This window comes from Triturus cristatus, chromosome 2_1, assembly GCF_964204655.1.
Source record: "Triturus cristatus chromosome 2_1, aTriCri1.1, whole genome shotgun sequence".
NCBI lineage: Eukaryota > Metazoa > Chordata > Amphibia > Caudata > Salamandridae > Triturus > Triturus cristatus.
The window spans coordinates 817,493,306-817,515,527 of NC_140581.1; the positions used below are offsets into that span (position 1 = coordinate 817,493,306).

At 47.8% G+C, this 22,222-nt stretch overlaps 1 protein-coding gene across 5 annotated transcripts in view; it reads right to left on the bottom strand.

Moving 5' to 3' along the window:
* Positions 1–22,222, bottom strand: part of LOC146865911 (spindle assembly abnormal protein 6 homolog) — a 516,535-nt gene that overhangs the window by 170,608 nt on the left and 323,705 nt on the right. For 4 of the 5 annotated variants that reach the window (XM_085632837.1, XM_085632838.1, XM_085632839.1 and 1 more), the window contains exon 12: positions 217–298. The exons of the other annotated variant lie outside the window; for it this stretch is intronic. In XM_085632837.1, the coding sequence (XP_085488963.1) occupies positions 217–298 (82 nt within the window). The remainder of the gene's footprint in view (positions 1–216; positions 299–22,222) is intronic. 5 annotated transcript variants of the gene reach the window in all.

Here is a 22,222-nt window from a genome sequence, read left to right on the forward strand (position 1 = left end):
CCAGCTAAAACGCGAGGTCTTGCCCGTCGTTCTTACGGCCCTCCCAGCTACATATACACAATCCGTCCTTGAAGAAAAATGCTTCACAATCCCAACACACGAGGGGACACTGGAAAATGAATGTTTCCCAACAATATAAATGTCTTGGGCCACTACCACTGCCTCATTGCACCATTACGCCCCGGGATATAAAGAACGTCTCGCGCCACTGCTTACCATTCTCATTAGTTTTCAGCAGTTGCTTGCTTTCCTCCAATTTCTCAACAGTCTTGTCCAGCTGTTCTTGTAATTTTAAGGCCTGGAAAAAGAATATATTTCATGAAACCATGCTTGGCACATTGAATTCGTTGTGCAGTGAACTTCATTTTTTAAAAGCAGGTCGGTCCTGTTGTCATAAAGGAAACTATTTTTAGGAGAAACAAGTCTGAGCTTTTCTTTCTTTCTTTCCCGTGTAACAAGGGACTCTTTGCAAAGCAGAATCAAGAATTGGAAAAACGCACTTTTTCGAGTAATAGAGAGAAGAACATTCTAGATCATATGGATACTTTATTGTATTGGTACATTCCGCCTACAATTGTCGGGATTTGGTGACTCCGCGTTACTCGACTCTGCGTTACTCTTGTAACATGGAGTACCTGCCAAATTTGCTAATTGACACAGGGCGGATTTGTTTCCTAGGCGGCTCCAGAAATGCGAGCGTGAGCGAGATGTGTCATTCCCTATACAGGGGCTTAACACAGGAGCCCGCAGCCCCCCTCTCTCACCCCCTGTGCGTGGGGGGGGCCAAGCTCCAAGGGCCCCCCTCAGCACAGCACCTCGGCAGGAGAGCTCCTGATAAAGTCCTACACGTAAGTTGCAGGGGGGCCCTCAATTTTCGTTACGCCACTGCCCCTAGAGCCATTTTCTAACATGGGTGGTTGCAAGCGTCTGGGTCAGAGCCCTGCTTCTCCAGTAGATTTGCTGCCCCTTGAGTAGATTTTTCAGCACTGCTCACGTTACTGGCACTAAATTCAAGCACGAGCACCACAACTTTCTGCACGAGCACCACAACTTGCATATTTCTGCCCGTTGGCAGAATTCTTCGGAATCTCGTTGTGATTTTTAGGAATGGGCGGAATTTACGAAAGTGACTTTCGCAAATTATCGTGAAAATGTAAAAAATCTCCGCAAACACGCGGAAATATCGCGAAGATGCGGAATTTTTTTTCCCGCCCGTTCGCGGTATTTTCTGCGTGGTCGCGGCTCGCCAACTTACCCATGCGGTTGCTCGCGGGCGCGGCCATCGTGTTTTCACTCTTCTCGCGGTGCATGATCGCGAGAAGAAAGACGTGATCGCGCGACCAATGACATTACTGCGGGTGCGAACTGTCGCGAGACAGCGCAAATGGCTACCAACAATCCAACATCTCGTGGAGAACGCGACCGGATCGGGAAAACTTGTCGGCGAACACGGGGATTCAAGTAAGGCGATCGCGCGCGCGAGAATGTATTATTTTAAAGCGCAAGCAAGAAACAAATTATCGCTAAGCTGCGGAATGCAGAAATTTTGACATTTTCGCGCTCTCCCGCGGAACGCGAAAATTTCAAATTATGGCAATTTCCGCAAGCGGAACGGAAATTTAGCCCAGGCCTAGTGATTTTATGTAGCTCTGCGGAATTCCACAGAATGAAAGTCCACAAGGTCCACACACCCCAACTTTATTATCATCACTACTGAAAAGCTGACCCAATTAAAAGTTACATATGAAGCATTTGTTGCAAAATTCAAATCCCAAGTGATTTTCTCTCTGTAAATGTCATAACATTTATTTTCTACTGAAAATTAGATCTGAAGCGGATAATCTTTGCTAATGCAAATGTAACATATGTGTGTGCTGCTCCGGCTGGATGTACAACAGAGACAGGAAAGAAGGCACGGTAGTCTTTATTTTTTTCTACTGCTGGTACAGTTTTTGGGAGCTTTCAACCTTCAGACATGTGCCCACCAGCACTTCTCTGCTGCAATGTGTCAGAAAGTTCCCTACTTCGCATAACTTCCTGTCATCTCCCCTACCTCCACAGGAAGTAGTGTCCACTATCCAGCAACTTTCAGGGCTCTCATAGGGTCCTAATAACTTGCACCTTACACTCATTTAAATTGAGCACTTTGGTTTGCTTCGTTTTTGCTTGGCGTGCTAGACTTTAATGATTTGAAGCATGGCCTTGTTTTCCAACATGGCTGGTTTAAGAAGCACCCGCCTTATCTAGCTAAAACCAGAGCTTACCACCCCATATCTTGAAAAATCTCAAGTACACACCAATGTGTGGTCACGAGAAAGGACTGCTCAGTACACTGCATAGGCCTAACTATAATGGTTTTAATCACATGTATTGCTCCAAAGTAGTGAAAACCTACAAAAAGCAGTGTCAAAGATATACGTGTTGGAATATATGCTTGAACAATTGCTTTACCAGCAGATCTCTGGTCCATCTGAGGTAGATATTTGATTGAACATAATTTTGCTGATGTGACTCTTTTACTATTAATCTATGTTCAGACTTTTACCGGCTTCTGGACTCATTTCAATTTCATTTCAAGGTTGGTGCATTGATCCTCAGACATAACATCACCCTGGAGGGTAATGATAGGACGGGAGACCAGGATCCATTGTACATCAAATTCAAAAGCAAGGTCTTCTCTGGGACGGTAAGGTGGGGAGTGGCTCTTCAGGAGAACCTTCTGCACACCTTTGCATATGCAATTAAAATGTGAAGTCGGAGAGCTTTATAAGTTGTGTTATCAATGCTTTGCTGACAATCTGTCACTAGTCACTACAAAACGTGCACGCTCAGTGTTGTTATGCTATTACCAAAAGTATATGTGATTTCCTGAAGTAATGCACCAAGGTTGTCATCTGGGTAGCAAACAGTAGGTTCAGTACTGGTTGGGTAGGTAGGCTGGGGGGAAGGAGTGCCAGGTTGTGTATATTTTCTCCATGGTTTAGCGCAGTTAAGATTATAGAAATAGTGCAAGAAGAGGAAGTTCGGCAGGAGCTCCAGGACCTCGAGTATAGACCCTTGAAGGATGAGTGTGTGTGTGTGTGTGTGTGAGAAAGAGGCTCTTTGACTCAGCTGCACTGATCACCAGGTGGCCAAAAGTAAGGGGGTCTTAGAACATGAGTGTAAGATATCTTCCACTCTCCATCCATGGTTACCAGTTAGAACAATAACTGCTAAATCTTTCCCTGTGTTCTGCTTCCTTTCCTCCCTCCCCCTCACAGGCATGAGCTGCAACATAAGGTTGTCAGACCATTTTACCCTGTGATCCTGTGTATGAGTGATGCAGAGATAGGATGGGGCAGAGAAGGCCACATTTCACTGAATCCCTACAAAAGGGACTCCTTCCCACGCTATTGATAAACAGTATAGTAAAACCAAGTCCAGGTTCTTAAAACAGTGGGTTGAACTTACTAGTGGAAGTGGTAAGAAGTGTTTTCTGGAAAATTGTACTTTTGATTTAGAATGGTTAACTAATTTAGGAAGAAATTGAAGGAACCTAAATGCAAAATTAAGGCTGAGCAGTAATCAGCCATTTTACATTGGTTTAAAGAAGCAAGTACGAGAAAACCGGAGTCTCAAACTCACAACATGCAAAAAATTCAGCAGAGATTAGAGTATCAGATCAGTCACTTGAGGGAGAAGGACAGAGCTTGTATTCCTATTGCTCCGCCTCATCCTTATTTATTTCCCCAGATTGTAGAATCACCAAAAGAACAAGCAACTGAAGAAACACAGGAGGAGGATTTGTTGGATAAATACCCTTCCCCATGCCGGCAGGTGATGCTATGGGCGCGCCGGTGGGGATGCCTGGAAACTGAGCAGTCCCAGTGGACTCGCAGGCAGCCGGGCCACAAGGAAGTGTGCATGCATGACTGGCATTAGAAGACAGGACCCATATCCCTGCAACTAGGACAGCCAAGAGGAGCTGACTGGGAAATAAATGCTCTAGTCCATGTAGACCAGAAGAGGCCCTACACTGATTGTGTGATAAATAGTAACCCCACCACTTGTTTAAATGATACTGGGGATAGAAGTTCCACTTTACAAACCTCTGCGCTTCCCTCTATTCTTCTTTCAGACACCCCCATTGATGCAGTTGGCAGCTCTCACCAAAAAGTCCCCCATAATATCAATGATCCTGTTCCTGTCACATTAGGTCCTATCACTGATCGCCACACATTTCTCCTCAGCCCTACCTCTCCCATTAACCTGTTCGGCAGGGATCTCCTGAATACGCTTTGCTGCACTGTGTTCTTTACCCTGGATGGGGTCTACCTTAATGTCCAACAGACCAAATTAAAACAAGTTTCTGGCTTTATTGTGTGAGGTGGAAGTACAAGATGCCCAAATGAATTATGATATTTCAATTAACTTACTACCTTGCTCTCCCAGGTTCCTGAGAAAGTTTTATTCACAGGTCCAAATGAGGTAGCGTTTATACGTTCTATGAAACAGGTGCAAATTATGGTTGACGTGACTAAGAAATGACTCAATATCACACAGTAGCCTTTGAAAAAAGAAGCGTGCACAAACTCTTTCATAACAGATCTCCTTAAACAAGGGATTATAGGGCCCATTCTGAGTCAGTGTAACTCACTAATCTTGCTGGTCTTTAAACCCGGCCAATCCATTGAATATTCTTTAATGCAGGACCTGCGTGGAGTAAATAGTTATCATCCCCATTCTTCTGGTGGCACCCACCCCAGCTGACATCTTAACTTGCATTCCCATTTCTGGCCAGTGATTTACAGTGGTTGACTTAGGCTCATATTTCTTCCCAGTCCTGATCGCTGACATAAGCCTTTTTGGGGGGGAGGGTCTCCTTCTTAAGGGGCAAACTTTTGAAGAGTCGGCTCCCACTAGGCTTTGTGTCCCCCTAAATTGTCAGCTAAACCCTTAAAAGAGACTTAGATACTTTGGTCTTCCTCGGAGGCTCCACTCTGGTTCAATATGTTGATGAACTCTATCTTATTTCTGCCACCTTAGATGCCCACAAGATTGCTTTGTATACTTACTATGTTAGGAGAGAAGGGCCGTAAAGTCTTGCAAATGCAAATAACACCAGTTGTGCCTACCCTGAATGCTGTCCCTTGGCTATGAAATTTCTGCAGGTGAGCATCATTTCTCCACAGCGCATATTGAGGCTAGCTGTAAGGTACCTTGACCAATAATACTCTCTCAGGTATGCACCTTTTTAGGTAGAATGGAATACTGTAGACAATGGATATTTGGGTATGCAGCCATAGTACAGCCCTTACAGTATTGTGTGCACAAAACACCACAGAGCCCTTGTGGCGGTCTGAGGAAGCAGTATTTGTAAAAAGCAATCAGCCTATTTAACATACCTGCATTAGGCATGCCTGATTGCAAGAAGCAATTTACACTGTACTATCATTTTTTTTTTTTTTTTTTTTTAAATATATTTTTATTGCAGGAATCAGTAAATCGTTACATAATCGACCAGCATTATATAACAAGCAAGATCAATGAGACACACCCCTCCATCCCCCCGCCGTAAGTTTCTTACACAGCCATTCAGCCCACAACCCTAGGGTCGGGCGGCGAAATTCAATGGGGGCTCAGAAGGGTGTCGAGGCTGGTCCGGATGATCCACTGTCCGTCATCTGCTTTTCCAAACAAGCCTATAAACCCAGAAAGAAAAACCCCACCCTCAAAAACGCTACGAACCAAAGAGAACCCACCCAACCCCGCCATCAGCGCACGGCAACAACCTCAACAGGATCTGCTAAAGGACCCATGGGGAAAGCAACAGAGCTGAAAAGTGCAATCGTCTATCGGGACTTGGGGCGAGCTGCTTCCTCACTTTCAGAGTCGCTGGGGGCGCAATAATCCCTAAGGGCCTGCACTAATGTCTCCCACTCCAGCGCTGCCTCCTGTGCCTTCTCATTACGCTGCCTCCAAGCTAGCTGGTATCTTAGCGTGCTCTCCCCCGCCGCCCACTTCAAAAGTTCGCTGTGCCACCGGATTCCTGTCGGACCAGCTCGTGCCTTCCAGTTCCTGGTCACCTCTCGTTTAGCAAGGAGCAGCCCTAAATCAATGAACTTGCTAGATATTTTGTTCTTGGGGGTATGAGGGAACCAGTGCAGGAGTCCCACCGCCGCGTCAAACGATAAGGATCTCCCCGTCGTCTCCTCCAGGGTCTTCCCCACTTCTACCCAATAGGATGACAATCCCGGGCAGGCCCACAGCATGTGGAGAAGGTCCGCCTCCTGGGCCGGGCACCTGGGGCATTCCGCCGAATTCGTAGCAAAATATCGCCTGATTTTCACCGGGGTCAGATATGCTCTATGGAGCACGTAGTAGTGGACCAATTGAAAGCGGGCGTGGCGTGTGCCCTTCCAGGCTCGCCGCACCAGCTGGGACCAGGTCGTCTCCGGGATCTCCTTGCCAATGTCCTCCTCCCAACGGTTTCTCAGAGTAGTGAGGGGAGCCAGCCCCTCATTGATCAGTCTGCCGTAAAGGCAAGTGACCGCCTTCACCGTGCCCGCAGACATCATCACGTATTGGCATACCGGGGATAAAGGAGGTTCCTCCTGCCCGCATTTCCAGTGCGCCTGGATCGCTCGGACAAGGGCCGAGTGCAGCAGAAAGTCGCCGCGGGGAATCCCGAAGCGATCAATGAGCTCCTGAAAGGGCAAGAGCGCCCTGTCCTCGTATAGGTCACCTATTAGCTGTAGGCCGGCGTCCTCCCAGTTCGCCAACCGTGACCAATCGCCACCATGGGGCAAAGCCGTTAGCATCCCCAGAGGTATTTCGGGCGCATACGGTGTTCTCAGGTGGCCCCGGGCGTGAGCTCGGTTCCAGCACAGGCGAACGGTCCGCTCCTCCATCGACAAGTCCTGCAAGGCCAACCGTTGTCGCATCGCTATGAAGGAGAGAACATGCCTGGCCATACCCGTTCCCCTCCTGTCTTCTGGGCCCCGGAATTCCCGGGCGATCTCCTGGGTGAAGGTCTGGAGCTGCGCCGCTAAATAATACTTTTCGAAGTCCGGCACCGCAAGCCCACCCTCAGCCTTCGGCCGCATCAGGGTCTTGAGGGCCACCCGCCGGCGGCCCGAGCCCCAGAGGAATCCGACTATCATTGATCGTAATATTCGAAACGTGGCCGGTGGGACCCAGATCGGTAGTGTCCGGAAATAATATAACAACCGGGGAAGCGCCACCATTTTAAGCAAAGCAATCCGCCCTGCCACCGAGAGCGGTAGCGTGGCCCAGAAGTCCATACTGCCTCGAAGTGCTCGAGTGCCGCGGGCAATGTTCCCATCCAGGAGGTCAGTAGGTTCATGATAGACGTACACCCCCAGGTACTTAAGGCAGTCAGGTTCCCATCTAATCTCCCTACTTAGAGCAGGGGTAGGGGTGCCCCTGCGAACCGGGAAAAGACAGGTCTTAGTCCAATTCACTCGGAGGCCCGAGACCTCCCCAAACTCTGTGAGCGCCGTCGCAGCTCCATGTAAGGCAGCGAGCGGGTCCTCTAGGAAGAGCAGCAGGTCGTCTGCATACAGCGAAATGTAGTGCGGGCCCGAAGGAGTCCACAGGCCCGTGTAATGGGCTCCCGACCGGAGATGCAGCGCAAGTGGCTCCACCGCCAGCGCAAAGAGAAGTGGGGATAACAAACATCCCTGCCTCGTGCCTCGCTCCACCGGATATTGTGAGGAAATCAGCGGTCCCGCCCGAACCCTGGCCGATGCCGAGGCGTACAGAACCCTGGTCCATCTGATGAAGCCCTCACCGAGGCCGAACCTCCGTAGCACAGTGCAAAGGTAGTCCCATTCCAGGCTATCAAAAGCCTTCTCTAAGTCTACCGATAAGACAACCGGGCACGGGGCGTCCACAAGCGGTTCCCCTAGCAAGCGGAACAACCTGCGAATGTTCATGGTCGTGTTACGCCTGGGGATAAAGCCAGCCTGGCCCTCATGTACCAAGGAGCTCATGTGTCCTAGTAGCCTCGAGGCCAAGAGGCTGCTCAGTATTTTATAGTCAACCGTCAGCATTGATAAGGGACGGTAAGACCCCGGATCGGATGAGTCCCTTCCGGACTTGAGGAGCAGGACCACCAATGCCTCGCACATCGAGCCCGGGAGTCGCCCAAGCCTCTTCGCCTCTCTGTATACTATCAACAACCTAGGGGCTAGGAGATCAGCATAAGCTGCATAGATCTCCACAGGAAGGCCGTCCAGGCCCGGGGTCTTATTCCTCGCCATCTTTTTAATGGCGCTACGGATCTCTCCCAGTTCTATGTCGGACCCCAGGGCTTTCGCCACGTCCTGCTCCACTGTTCGGATCTCTAGATGCCGTAGATAATTATCGAGCAGGTCAGGGTGTTGGGCAGAGCGACTGCGGTACAAGCGTTCGTAATATTGCCGGTAGCAGCTCAGAATCGCAGGCTGAGTGTACACCTCGGTTCCGTCTGCCTTGCGCATGGACGTCGTCAGTGAGGACTGACGCGTAGGGTTGGCCAGCCATGCCAGCAGCGCGCTCGACCTATCCCCCTCTGCGATGGACCGAACCGTATAGGCCTTGTAGTCAAAACAGCGAAGCCGTTCGACCTCTGCCGCCACCGCCTCCTTCGCCTCCGCCGTGCGTGCCTGTAATTCAGGGCGCCCGGGGCGGAGTAGTTCCAGCTCGCGGAGTTTTCGATCCGCTGCCTCTAGGTCGGCGAGGATAATTCGCCTCATGCCGACCTTTTTAGAAATACAGTACCCCCTCACCACCACCTTAAAAGCATCCCACTCTAACGCTCTCGAGCTCGCGGTGCCACCGTTGGACGCAAAGTACTCTGAGATCTTATCACCTAGGTCCGCCCTGAAAACACTGTCCTCAAGGATCTCGGGCCGTAATTTCCAGGTGGGCACCGCAGGCACCCCGGGAAACCAACGAAGGTCCAGCAGGAGGGGGTTATGGTCTGATATGGTCCTGGTCAAATATTCAGACCGGACCGCTGCTGAAACCAGTTCGGGCGAGCCAAGAAATCCGTCCAGTCTAACGTGCAACTCATGGAGGCTCGAGAAGTAGGAGTAGTCCCTAGTTGTGGGGTGTTGCGCCCTCCAGATATCCGTTAGACCCCAGTGAGTCTGCCAGTCCCTACGACCCTTAGCCATGCGACGAACCGGAGAATCGGGGAGGGGTGGATGCGAGCGGTCAGTGTCTACATCCACTACTGAGTTGAAATCTCCACCGAGCAGGAGGGGCCCGGAGAAGAAGTGGGCCAACGAGCCCGATAACCTGGAAAGGAAGGCAGTCTGGTCTACATTAGGAGCGTACACACAGCAAACGTTTAGGTCTCTCCCTCCCAAAGTCCCCGAAATGGCCACATAACGCCCCTCTGGATCTATCACTGTTTTCGTGACCTGGAAGGGAACCCCAGCTCTAACCCAGATCAGCGCCCCTCTGGCATACGCGGAGTACGAAGTGCAAAAGACCTGCCCCCTCCACCTACGCTGTAGCGCCGCCCCTTCCGCCTTGTTCAGATGAGTCTCCTGCAGCAGCGCCATTTGTATCCCCCTACGCACTAAATAAGCGTGGACTTTGTGACGCCTGGACATAGTATGAAGCCCCTGCACGTTCCAAGTGACACATTTCAGATTAGCAACATCAGCCATTGTCCCATATCGTTCTCGCAAAGTCTCCCCATCTGGGTCCCAACAAAGAAAGGACATCGATCACCTCAGCACTGATGGCGGCCATTTTCCCCAACCAAAACTTAACAACCCAAGTGTGAACCAACTCCCCATCCACCCTCCCCAGAACAGGACCCAAATAGTACCATCTAGTTCCCATCCAAACCATACCCTCCAACAACCCTCTTTCCCCTACTAATCCTGCGGTCGCCACCGTAGGAAGGCCTTAAGGGCCAGGTGCGGGCCGGGCGGAGCAGTGGGCCCTCGACGCTCAGGCCACCAGGACTAAAGCAAGCCCAAAACAGTGTCAAAAAAACCCTCGGGGCAAAAACAGGGCACCCCACCCTCCCTTCCCCGGGAGTCAGCATCTATTGTCGGCACCCGCCACCCCCCCGCCGGGCCCCCTCCCAAAATGAAGTAGCTCACCCCGTTACCCCTGTCCATCCAGAAGGTCCTCCACCGATTTCGGTGTGATCACCGGCGTATGGACGCTGTCAGTCACTGATTCCTCGGAGTCCGTTGGAACCCCCTCGCCACCAGGGTCCGCTTCCTCCTCAATGGCATCGTCCCGTGAGCCAGACAGCGCTGATAACACCTCTAGTACTCCCTTCCGCTCCGTCGATGTCTCTGCAGTTGAGGGACCTCCTGAGCGGCCACGGCGACTCCGAATCCTCTTGGATCGCCGTCTATGCTCCGGCTCCGCCGCCTGCTGAGATGAGGAGCCGAAGCCATTTTTCCCCGCTCTATAGAGTTCAAGCCAGTTACAGACGTCCTCTGGGGTATCGAAGAACTGAGTTTTGTCATCGACAATTATGCGGAGCCTCGCAGGATATAGGAGCGAGTACTGGATGCCCTCGCTCCTGAGCTCGCGCTTGACCGCCAGGAAGGAAAACCGTCTGCGTTGAGTTTCATAGGTGTAATCCGGGAAGATGTTCACCTGGCTGTTCGCCACTTTGAATGGTCCATTATGTCTGGCGGCATTGAGGATGAGGTCTCTGTCCCTAAAGTGCAATAACCGTGCCACCACCGGTCGCGGGGCACGTCCCTGCTGCGGTGGCCTCGCTGGGACTCTATGGGCACGCTCCAGGGTGTAGAAGGAGGATAGACCCTCCGGGGCCAGCGTGTCTCGAAGCCAGGCCTCCAAGTATGCCACCATGTCGCCATCCTCAATCTTTTCCGGCAGGCCCACCACACGAATGTTGTTCCCCCTGTTACGGCCTTCCGCATCCTCCGCTCTCTGCTCCAGGGCCGTAATCCGGGATAGAGCATCCTTCATAGCCGCAGCCAAGGTTCGCTGTGCCGGCTCCAAGGTTTTCACCGAGCTCTCCACTTCCTTGACCCGGTCCGAAAGTTTGCCGTGGTCCGCTCTAAGGAGACCTAGGCTCGTCGCTACCTGGGCAATGTCTTGCTGGAGGGCCGAGCGCGTGGTCGCTATCGCCTCTAAGACGCGGTCAAATTGCTGTTGCATTGATGCACCGCCAGAACTCTCCGGGTCCCCACGTTCCTCTTTGTCCTGGGTCTCCGAGTCTGAGGCGGCTGGGGTAGCCCCTTTGGCTCCTCTAGGTTTCCCCATGTCGCCGGGAGCACTCCGTGCGGGTCCAGGAGCAGGCGTCTCCGAGTGCAGGTGCCGGCTATGACTCTCTCGGTTGCTGGGCCTCAGGTCGAGTGCCGGAGATCCTCGTCTCCAGGGCCTGTTGGACCGCCTCAGCTTCGGCTCGCGCCCCCAACACGTCGTCTGAGGGCACCGAGGAGGAGGTGGAGACAATCGTCGCCAGGTCGGGCAGGCCCGCACGGCCGATAGAGTCCCGGAGTGAGGGTCACCAACTCCACCGGACGATTTGCGGCGCCAAAGGGTTGCGCCTCCCATGGAAGTGGGTCGGCCAGGAAAAAGTAGCCAAGTGCGGTGTAGGGAGTGGGGCCACCGTCGGGACCTCCAGACGTCCGCGTGCGGGATCCGCTATAGCGTGGGCATCCGCCCATCCGAGTGCAATCCCCGTTGAAAGAGTCCGCTCTGACCGATGTCCAGATCCACCCACCACTGGGAGACGGCAGAGCAGGGGATGCACCGCTGCTGGTGATGTTCCTCCAGTCTAATGGATCCGGCCAAGGGGACAATGAAGTCCGGGCGCCATGTTGGGTCGCACTCCGCAGTTCCACAAACTTCGATTTTTCGCCGGGTCACCGCTCGTGCAGATCGCGCCAAGGGCCCCGGCAGGTCTCCGTCGGGCCGGTCAGCAGAATGCGGGGGCTGGGGTGCCCCGCAGCCTCCGATTTACAGGATAATCACGGGCTCAGTCCCGGAGCCGACCTGTCAGGTGACCATCGCCATCGGCGCCCAAGCCACGCCCCTTACACTGTACTATCATGATTGAAATGAGTTTGCCTTGAATATACTAGTGCAAGACCAAGGGATCAGCACAAGTCATTTGTTTATTATTCGGGCACCTTAGACCCAGTTGTGGTAGGGCACCTACCTTGTGTGTTTGCAGCTGCGGTTGCAGAGCAGTTGGTTGAGTCCTCTGAAAACAACGTGTTGGGTTCATCACTGTTTAGTAGCTGTACCCCACTCCTTTGTATTGCTTCTCCTCACCACAGAGACACAGAACTTATCAGCTGCATGTCTGTCTCACTATGAAAACATTTTTGCTGCCTGCAGCACTCATTACCCTTGTCCAGTGTCCCCATCTAAATCCTGCCTCCTCATAACCACCATCCAGGAAGGGTAACCTTACAACTCCCTTGTGATAACTGACCAGACCACAACGCCCTGGACAGATTTGGCTTACACTCCAATTCCAAGTTGTGATATTGTGCTCTTGTTGATAAATCGTGTCTCCAGAACGGTGAGGGTGAACTTGTTATTCTGTATGCATTATAACGCAGGTCAGTGAGAGCTGTAAACTGCCCCAAGTGCACGCTGGTCAGGTAGCTGAGCTAGTTGCTCTTTCTCAAGCCTAAATTGTGGCAGACAAAGTCATTGTGACCATTTATACTGACTCAAAGTAGGCCTTTGGAGTCATACATTGTGTCAGGCTTTTGTAGATACCACAGGGGTTTTCATACATCAGCAGGAACTCTGTTAAAAATAGGCAACATGTGCCTCATTTGTTCGATGCCTTGATGATACCGATTGAGATTGCAGTGGTCAAGTGTGCAGTGTACCAGACAGATGTCAATGACATCATTTATGGAATTTCCGAGCTGCTCAATCCATAAAGGAAGCTGCTTTGTCTCCTAACGGTGAAACTACAATGAACATGATGCACATGGATGTATTTCTTGTACCTACTCCTAATGATTTGTCTCTTCTGAGGAAGAAAACCTCTGAATCAGAAAAGCAGATCTGAATTACAAAGGGATGTAGAAAGGACTCAGAGGTAATGTGGACAGAGGGCAGGAGGAGTGTGGTCACATCGAATTTTTTGCTTCCAAACATCTCCAGCTTGTATCACAGAGTTACTCATGTGGGTAGGTATGGCACTCTGCCCGCCACTGCAACCCACTGGTATACACCCTTCTTTCCCTCTAGAGCCCAGAATTAGTGCCATTCCTGGACCACCTGTCAATTCCACAATGTAGGTAAGGGTATAAAGACCACATTGCAGCCCATCCCCTGGGATGCATGTGTTTCCCTCCAGATGGACTTTATCCAGCTGCCCAAATCTGCAGTAAAACTGCATGCATGTCTTCAGGTTGGGATGAAGCCTATCCCAGTACCAGAGCAGGTGCAATCACAGTGGCCAAGTGGCTCTTTTGGATTTGTATCCCTAGATGTGAACTCCCCCTTCACATGTCCAATGATCAAGGACCAAGCTTCTTTTCAGCATTAGTACAGGGCATATGCAAAGCTCTAGGGATCACCAAATACTTTCACTGTGCTTACCACCCAGAATTTCCTGGAAGGGTAGAGATGCACAATGCCAAACTAAGGGAGCCAAGATTTGCTCAGAACTCCAGTTGAAGAGGCCTTCTACTCGGGCTCTAGCTTTATAGTCAATGAGAGCTGTACCATCCCAAACAGCTCGATTAAGAGCATGTGAAATTTTCCTGGGCCAACCTATGTTACTGCATTCAGACCCACCAGTGACTGCTTTCAAACTGAACTTGCAAATGTTTTTTTACAGTACTAGAGATAGTTGTTTAAATATCTCCATAGTTTGAGTGCTCACGTTGAAGCTGTCTCACCTCATTGCCCATCGGAGGTCTGCCATTTATTCCAGTCTTATGATTGTGGGTATATTCCAGAGTGAAATCTCCCTGCTGCCTCACTGTAAGTATGCATACCAGATCTTGTTCATCACCAATAGAGCAGTGAAATGTCATGGTCTGATATCATGGTTCCGCTCCTTACAGTGCAAGTGTAATACACTGCTCCAGATGAAGGTCCACATGATCAGTTCGATAATTCTTTGACTCCTGGACCTGCACCTGCTACCTACTTCTGGACCAGTCAGACCAGGCTGGTATGCATCCACGGATGAGCAGGGGATACAGTCCGTTCCTCCCCCAGCTCCACCTTTGCCATTGCACCCAAGACAGGATGCACCCTTTATTCTACATCACCACTACAATCTGTGTCTGCTGTGACTTGTTGGCTGCCATTTATTGTATACTTTCAAAAATAAAAGAGCCGGTCCATGATTAGTCTACCAACCTGCCACAGGATAAATGGAAAACCTTTGTTTTTATTTCATAATCCTCACCCATCAGGGCTGCCCCTTGGAGGCATGCTTCATCATAGTGTTCTTCCCGTTCCGCTGCGGAATGGGGCTTGCTGTGACCTGCAAAATACACAGGAGCACCGAGTGGTAGTCTCCAAATGATAAACGGAATAGGAGTGGGCGGAGTCTTACATGGGAGGTTAGAAATACCTGCCTGGTGGGTAAATGATATTTTAATCTGTCCTCTGGCCGGTATTGTTAAAAACAGGGAGAGAGCAGAAAGTGTAGGTAATAATGCGCCTGCCCTTCCAGTGATCTACGTGTTTCTAGCCAATCCCCATGGTTTTTCTTCAGTACCAATGATCAAACTCCCTGCTTTCATTCCTAAAGTACAACTAGCGCAAAGTGACTGCACCCTCTCTGCATGCAAATGATACAACTGATTAATAGAACCTACTTGGTAACATGGTAAGCTGTAACATATAATGGGAGAATCTGGGAGACTGCCACTATAATAGCATAACACAAGGAAAAACACCAATGTTATGTTATGTTATGTTATAGTGATTTATATAGCGCGCGATTACCAAGTAGGTGTCCTGGCACCAACATGCCTGTACAGATAAATTAACTCCAGCGTACCGTATAGATTCGTTGCATACTTTCAAAACGTCACCCTAAAATGATAAATAATGCAAACTTCACAATGGAACTTGCAGAGGTGAGCACATCTAGTAAAGCAGTGACTGTTTTGACACACAACAAAAAGCACGATACACATAGAATTTAACGTGGCACAAAACACTGCATACACATATGTGGCAAAACGTTTGCAACATGAGTTCTCCAGTGATGAAGGCAAGCTTGTAGTCACTCTGTTCGGGTAAAAAAAAAAATCATGCCCATCACATCATAAGCGTTATTGTGACTCATTTCGAGAGAATAAATAATTAGTAATTGGCACCATAACAGCTAAACCATACTCACTACTCCAAAGTGTCCCCTTGGTACAATCGCCCAAGGAACAATCATCGGGGTTTGAATGTTAGTGTTTGTATCCTCACGTGCAGTTAAAATACATTGTGCATGATAAGCGTAGACTGTGAGCCCTCACCGCACCGCACCGCATCCTTCTAGAACAACTAGACCACTCACTAACTACAATGCTGGCCGTGAGTGGAATCATTTCCTGGTTTCAGTCGTGGTGTACCCAGGCTGAGAAAACGGTACTTGAACACTACAAAAATGTTGCTGTCATCCAGCTAGTGGATACCAATGGTGGGCAGAAAAAAGGGGAGGTCTAGGTTCAGGAGGGTAAGATTACCCTCTCCAAACTATCGTATTAACTAATGGCGCTCTGCTGACATAAAACTTGGGTTCCTACCTGGCCAGTGATCTTTTCGCTGCTACCTCGTACTTTTGGTGTTGCCGAGGGTCTCTCCCCGCCGCCGCGTTTCATTCCATCAGCGCGGCCGCAGTGAGGGAGGTACTACAAGCCCCACGAGCCCCTGCGGCAGGAAGCCGCCACCGCAAAACACCCAGTTCGCGCCAGGAGGCGCATAAATTGAGAGGACATTCGCGGCTGAGCGGGTGCTCTCCTGACATAAAACTTGGGTTCCTACCTGGCCAGTGATCTTTTCGCTGCTACCTCGTACTTTTGGTGTTGCCGAGGGTCTCTCCCCGCCGCCGCGTTTCATTCCATCAGCGCGGCCGCAGTGAGGGAGGTACTACAAGCCCCACGAGCCCCTGCAGCAGGAAGCCGCCACCGCAAACACCCAGTTCGCGCCAGGAGGCGCATAAATTGAGAGGACATTCCCCGCGTCGCGGGATCGCGCGCGGGAGAAGCCCGGGACAAGGGCGGGACCGTCTGTGGCCGCCCGGGACAAGGGCGGGACCGTCTGTGGCCGCCCGGGGCCGGTAGAGGCTGGGCTGGGCCATATCCCTAACATATGCTCCGTGACGTACATACTCAGAGTATCGCTTTATGCTAATATAGGCAAAGGTGGGCTACGGACCAAGTAATGTACATATTATGATATATATGGTAACCGTCCCACAGATGAGGCTGTCTAGTCTGTCATCTTGGATCTAGCCGTATTGCCTGGCCATATTTGCTCTTGGATATTCTGTCTGCAATATTTTATTTTGTTTTATTGTGGTTATCTTAGCTTGTAGGGTGCTAACACTTGATCCTACTCTGTTTCCTTGTATTTGTGAGTATTTATTTATATATGATCTTACTGCGGCACACTATTTTCTGCTTATATAGGCCTGTAGTCTATAAGTACTATATGCGACTCTGCTAATACGAGTCATCTTTTTGAGCACTCGCACTTTAAATTTTGGAGGCTTATTGTTCTCCTAAGCGCTGCATTTGCACGTTTTGCACGACCCTTCTATTTTAGCCTTTCCTGGCCTTATCCTCCCCTGCATTTGCACTTTATACTTTGGAGGCGAGCTGTTTTTTAAATATTGTATTTATTTATCAGCATAAGCCACCTTATTCTGACTCTACTCCTATTCTGCATTTGTATTTTAAACATTGTGATGTATTCTCTACCTATGTGATATTGTGTCTGATGGTTTTATTTGCCTGGCATTTTAGTCTGTAATCGTGTAACACTTTGTATTTTATATTTTTCCATTTATAACAAATCGGGATTGCGAGGTATCTCTTCCCATAGATTTTGCCTTATAATAAATTGGGATTGCGAGGTATCTCCTCCCATAGATTTTGCCTTATAATAAATCGGGATTGCGAGGTATCTCTTCCCATAGATTTTGCCTTATAATAAATTGGGATTGCGAGGTATCTCCTCCCATAGATTTTGCCTTATAATAAATTGGGATTGCGAGGTATCTCCTCCCATAGATTTTTCTCATAACAACTTAATTATCCCTCTGTAGTTGATTTAATCAAATAATCGTTAGTATTATGTCTACAAAGGGCAGCAGGAATAAACCAACTGGTGGTGGAGTACTGGGGATAGGCCCAATAGATAATTTTATCATAAGGGCTAATGAAGCCTTAGATCAAGGCTTCAGCCTTTTGGAGCGCAGAGTCTCCCAAGACTTAGCTATGGCAAGAAGATCATCCCTGGGATCACTTGCGTTAGCCAACACTCTACTACAGGGTAAAAATAAAAATAGTGCTTCCACAGTAGTAGAAGTACATAGTATACCAAACAAGGTCGATTTGTCAGCATCACACCTATTGACAGACTCACAATTAAGTTTGGCATTGGAAAAGTCTCCAGAATTAATTATTAGTACTACGCCAGTTGAGATAAGTTCGAGGTCCTTAAGAGGCAGGAGAGAGGGTGCCATACGGAAACAAATAAAACCGATAACTATGCCAAAAACTAAAAAATCCTCTATGCCCAAGAGAAAGCAAGGGAAAGAACCAAATCATCATGGAAACAATGGCAAGGGGGATAATCAATCAGATGTGATAGATGCAGTTTCGGATGCCTAAAGTAAAAAGTCTTCTAATATCTTGGGTGGAACTTGCGATAAATGTAATAAATGTATTAATTGCGAAATAAATAACCAGCTGTTGACAAGAATTGGGGATCTTTTTAAAATTTATCTGTCCCCTATAGAGTCCAGACTGACACAAATTGAAAAACATTTGGCTACACTAAGTCCTACCTCAAAAGATTCCCTTAAGCATGGGGTCCCAAAGATTGGGGGAACACAAATTAAACCTACTGATCCTATTCTGTTGGATAAACCCCCGAATGCACAATTAAGTTCCTTACAGGCCCCAGATAAGCAAACGGTTGATAAATCGCCTATTTTAACTGACCCCAATAGACAGGAAAACACCTTATCTAATGACACTACATTTCCTAAAAAGGCCCAGGATATGGGCGCGAAAGGGGATAGATATACATTTAATTTGCCACCTGAAGCAAGCCCCTATGTGGTGATTATGACAGGGGTCCCAGAAATGGCAGGTCATACTGAGGAATCGAGCTGGTCATTAAAGAATAAAGTCCAGCATTGGCTCAACATTAATCGCCCATTACCCCTCCGACGATCAAGCAGGATTCTAATGGTACGTAGAGTACCATGGATAGGGCAAGAGGAGAAAAAGACCCATGGTGACTGCGTAATCATTAATTTTGAGGACCCAAATACTGTAGATTATATATGCTCATGGAGGAATTCAGGGTGTAATGAGCGTATTGAAACAAAAAGATTTGCTTTCTTTTATCCCTCCATGAGTTGTCCCGGGTCAGCCTAGGATGATGGAAATTGGATTAGAATAGGTTATTGGAACTGGAGGGGGAAACAGAGAGAGTGGGGATTGTGGAACCAAAGTGATAGAAACTTTTTGGGAGACTACAGAGGGATCCCGACTTTTAATAGGTTTAGTTGTCTGGAGTCTGTAGATTGACCCATAGTCCCTATTGATTCCTCAACCAGAGAGCGGGAGGGTCAGATATTGAATAATGGTAGAGCTAAACAGATGGTTTATAGCCACTCAAAACCAACTCTGGAAAATAGGAATATAGTTATAGATGCAGCTGTAGCATCTACTACACAATGTATGTTAATTGTAGAAATAAATAATATAGGGACTGCCGTAATGGGAAACACTAGAGGTAGCGAAGGGACTGTTAAGCCCAGATATAGATCTTTAAGTATGGGGATGGAATTTGGAGAAAGTGTAAAACTCCCCTCAGATAAGTCACCCAATACGAACTTGAATATCCTTAGCTGGAATGTCGCAGGGCTAGAACCTAGACTGTTGGATTCCAATTGGCTAGGGATATTACAGGATAAAGATATAATAATGTTCCAGGAGACTTGGGCTACTATCGACCTCCAGATAGAAGGCTTCCATTGCAACAGTGTGTTTGCAACTAAGAATGATTATGGCCGCCCTAAGGGTGGGCTGTTGATTGGTGTTAGGATAACAGCAGGTGGTAGTATAAAGTTAATACCCACCAATAACCCCAGTATTCAGGTTATCGAATACAAAAGGAAGGTACCCATCTACGTGATTAATTTTTATAACAATGATTTTTACTCAATCCCAAACAAAAATTTTATACAACTTTTTAAATTTCTATCGGACATTATCGAACCATCAGATAATAGTAGAGGTAATAGGATTATTTTAGCAGGGGATTTTAATGCTAAAATTATCAAATCCAAAATAATAGAGGGTGATATGCATAACGACCGCGCATTTAAACGCGGCACAGAATTGGATTGTTTTATTCATGAATATGCTCTAACTAACGTGATGGACATAAACTATATCTCCACAACTGTTAACGTCCCGACATTTAGAGGCAGAGATTATAGCTCAACTATTGACTACATTTTTATGTCATGTGAGCTAATTGATTGCCTCGTAACAGCCGAGGTCTTGGAAACTGCTTTTGGCGATCATAATGCACTAGTGGCTAAAATTAAATTGGGATCTTCGCCAGTGTTTACTAGTTTTCCAGGCGCTAGAGACATTAGCCCCGCCACAAACAATTTGAGGTTGAAATGGAGGGGGGTTGATAGTGGAAAAGTGGTTGAGCACGTCATAAATAAGTACCAAGTTTTAATTGACTCATGCATATCCCTAGACGGGAATAACCAAAGGATAATTGATGATTTTACCAGGTTATGTACAGTTATAAAAACCTTCCTAACCGTGCCTACCCATAGTATAGGTAAAGACCCTAGGTGGTTTGACAGAAATTGTTCTGTTGCCAATAGGGCCTTGCGTAAAGCATTGAATGCAAAACCAAGATCCCAATCGGAGGTTAGGGCGGCAAGAAATGAATATAAGTCTGCAATAGAAGAACGTAAGGCAGTAATTTTGAGAGAGCAATGGGAGGAGCTTTCTGATGCTGCAATAGGAAGGAGTGCATCCACCTTCTGGCCGGTAGTAAAAAAAAATGCGTAATATGAGAAGCCAACTATCCACAATTAATTGTATCATTCCGAGTGATCGTTGGGAAGATCATTTCTCTAAAGTATATGCCATGAATGCAACAGCTAATGATGAGTATATACCCGGCCAATTATGCTCTATACAGTTTAGCCTAGGCGAGGTGATTGTGGCTATTAGACAAAGTCTTGGTAACAAGGCCCCTGGGCCAGATGGTTTCCCAATAGACATAATTAAATGGAAACCGGATCTTTGGGCACCGATTTTAACAAATGTTTTTAATAGTATACCTTTGGCAGCTATGCCTGACACCTGGTCCACAAGTATAATTGTACCAATATACAAGAAAGGGGAGAGAACAGACCCAGTAAATTATAGACCTATTTCACTTTTGGATAACACATTGAAAATACTAGGACGAGTCCTATATAATAGAGTAAATACATGGGCAGAGGAATTAGGTGTTTTGGACCCGTGTCAAATGGGTTTCGGAAGTAGGGTTGGGACGATAGAGCAATGTTTAAATTTAAATTTAGTAATTGGCAAATATAATATTGCCAGGTCGTCACCAATTTACCTAGCCTTCATGGACTTATCGTCCGCTTTTGATTTTGTAAATAGGTCAAAATTGTGGTCTATTCTTTTAAATTATGGTTTAGATGCCCCCCTTGTACATTTTTTGGCCTATTTGCACACTGACACAAAAGCCAAAGTAAGGATTGGGATGGCGGGGGAAACCTCTGGGGCCATTAAAGTGGAAAGAGGAGTTAGGCAGGGGTGCGTTTTAGCTCCCCTGCTGTTTATTATTTATATCAATGGATTAAGTAACTCCTTAAAACTAACCACTATGGATGTCCCAAAAATAAGGGGGAGTCCTTTACCAACATTGCTTTACGCAGATGATGCGGTCCTCTTGGGTCTCACCCCGAATGCCCTGCGTATCTTGGTCAAAAGCTTTGTACAGCACATGGATAAATTGGATCTGAAAGTAAATTTAAAAAAATCTTTTATCATGTCCTGTGGACCAGGGAAAAGACAGCTCAGTGCGATTTCGGTGGGAACTGCTAAGTTATACTCCACAAATAATTTTTCCTATTTAGGGATGGTTTTTGCTGCGAACGGCTCGTGGAGTGGGCATTTGGCCCACGCCACGAGCAAGTTCTCAAAAGCCATCAATTCTATTCTTAGTCTCCCACGGCCTAAGAAAATAGGAGCCATTAAAGCTATTTTAAAAAATTTTAAATCACAATGTGCCCCGGTAGCAACTTATCGTGCCGAGATTTGGGGTTTGGTTAAGACTCCCAGTATTCAAAGCAAGGAAAATCGTTTTTGTCGGAAACTCCTCGGAGCCCCCATTGCCACCTCGGAGTATATCTGTCATTGCGAATTGAATCTGCACTATATAACAGATTTTATAGCAACAAGACCTGCCTTGTTCTGGCTGGCAATTTGGAGGAACACAGCGGCGTCTCTAACCCACGAAATTATAAGAGATTGTTTAAACTGTGAGAAAGGGTTGAGAATCCCGTGGCTTGCTGGTGTCTTTAAGATACTATGTAGTGTGGGCAAAAGCCATCTATTCACTGACCCCACCAAAATTGAGGTTACAGATAAAAATGAAATTAAATTGGCACTTTACGCACTTTATAGTAATATGAGACTGGAAGTAGAATTAAACAAATCAACTGTCCAGGTCTATGTAAACAAAGACTTACATAGACAATCAATCCCTCTATATCTTACGTTACCAATGACAAACTGGGAAAGATCATTACTGCTTCGTCTAAGGGCTGGTACTGTCAGATTTTTATTGTGTTTTCCATTAGGTTATTTTTCTTCAAAATCAGAAAACATGTTATGCCCTTGTGACGGAGTGAGCCCACAAAATGATTTACATTTTTTCTTCTTTTGTAAATTTTATAAAAAATACATTAAATGGTTTTTATTTCCATATTTTAAAAAACAAAGGCCACTTTCCGTAG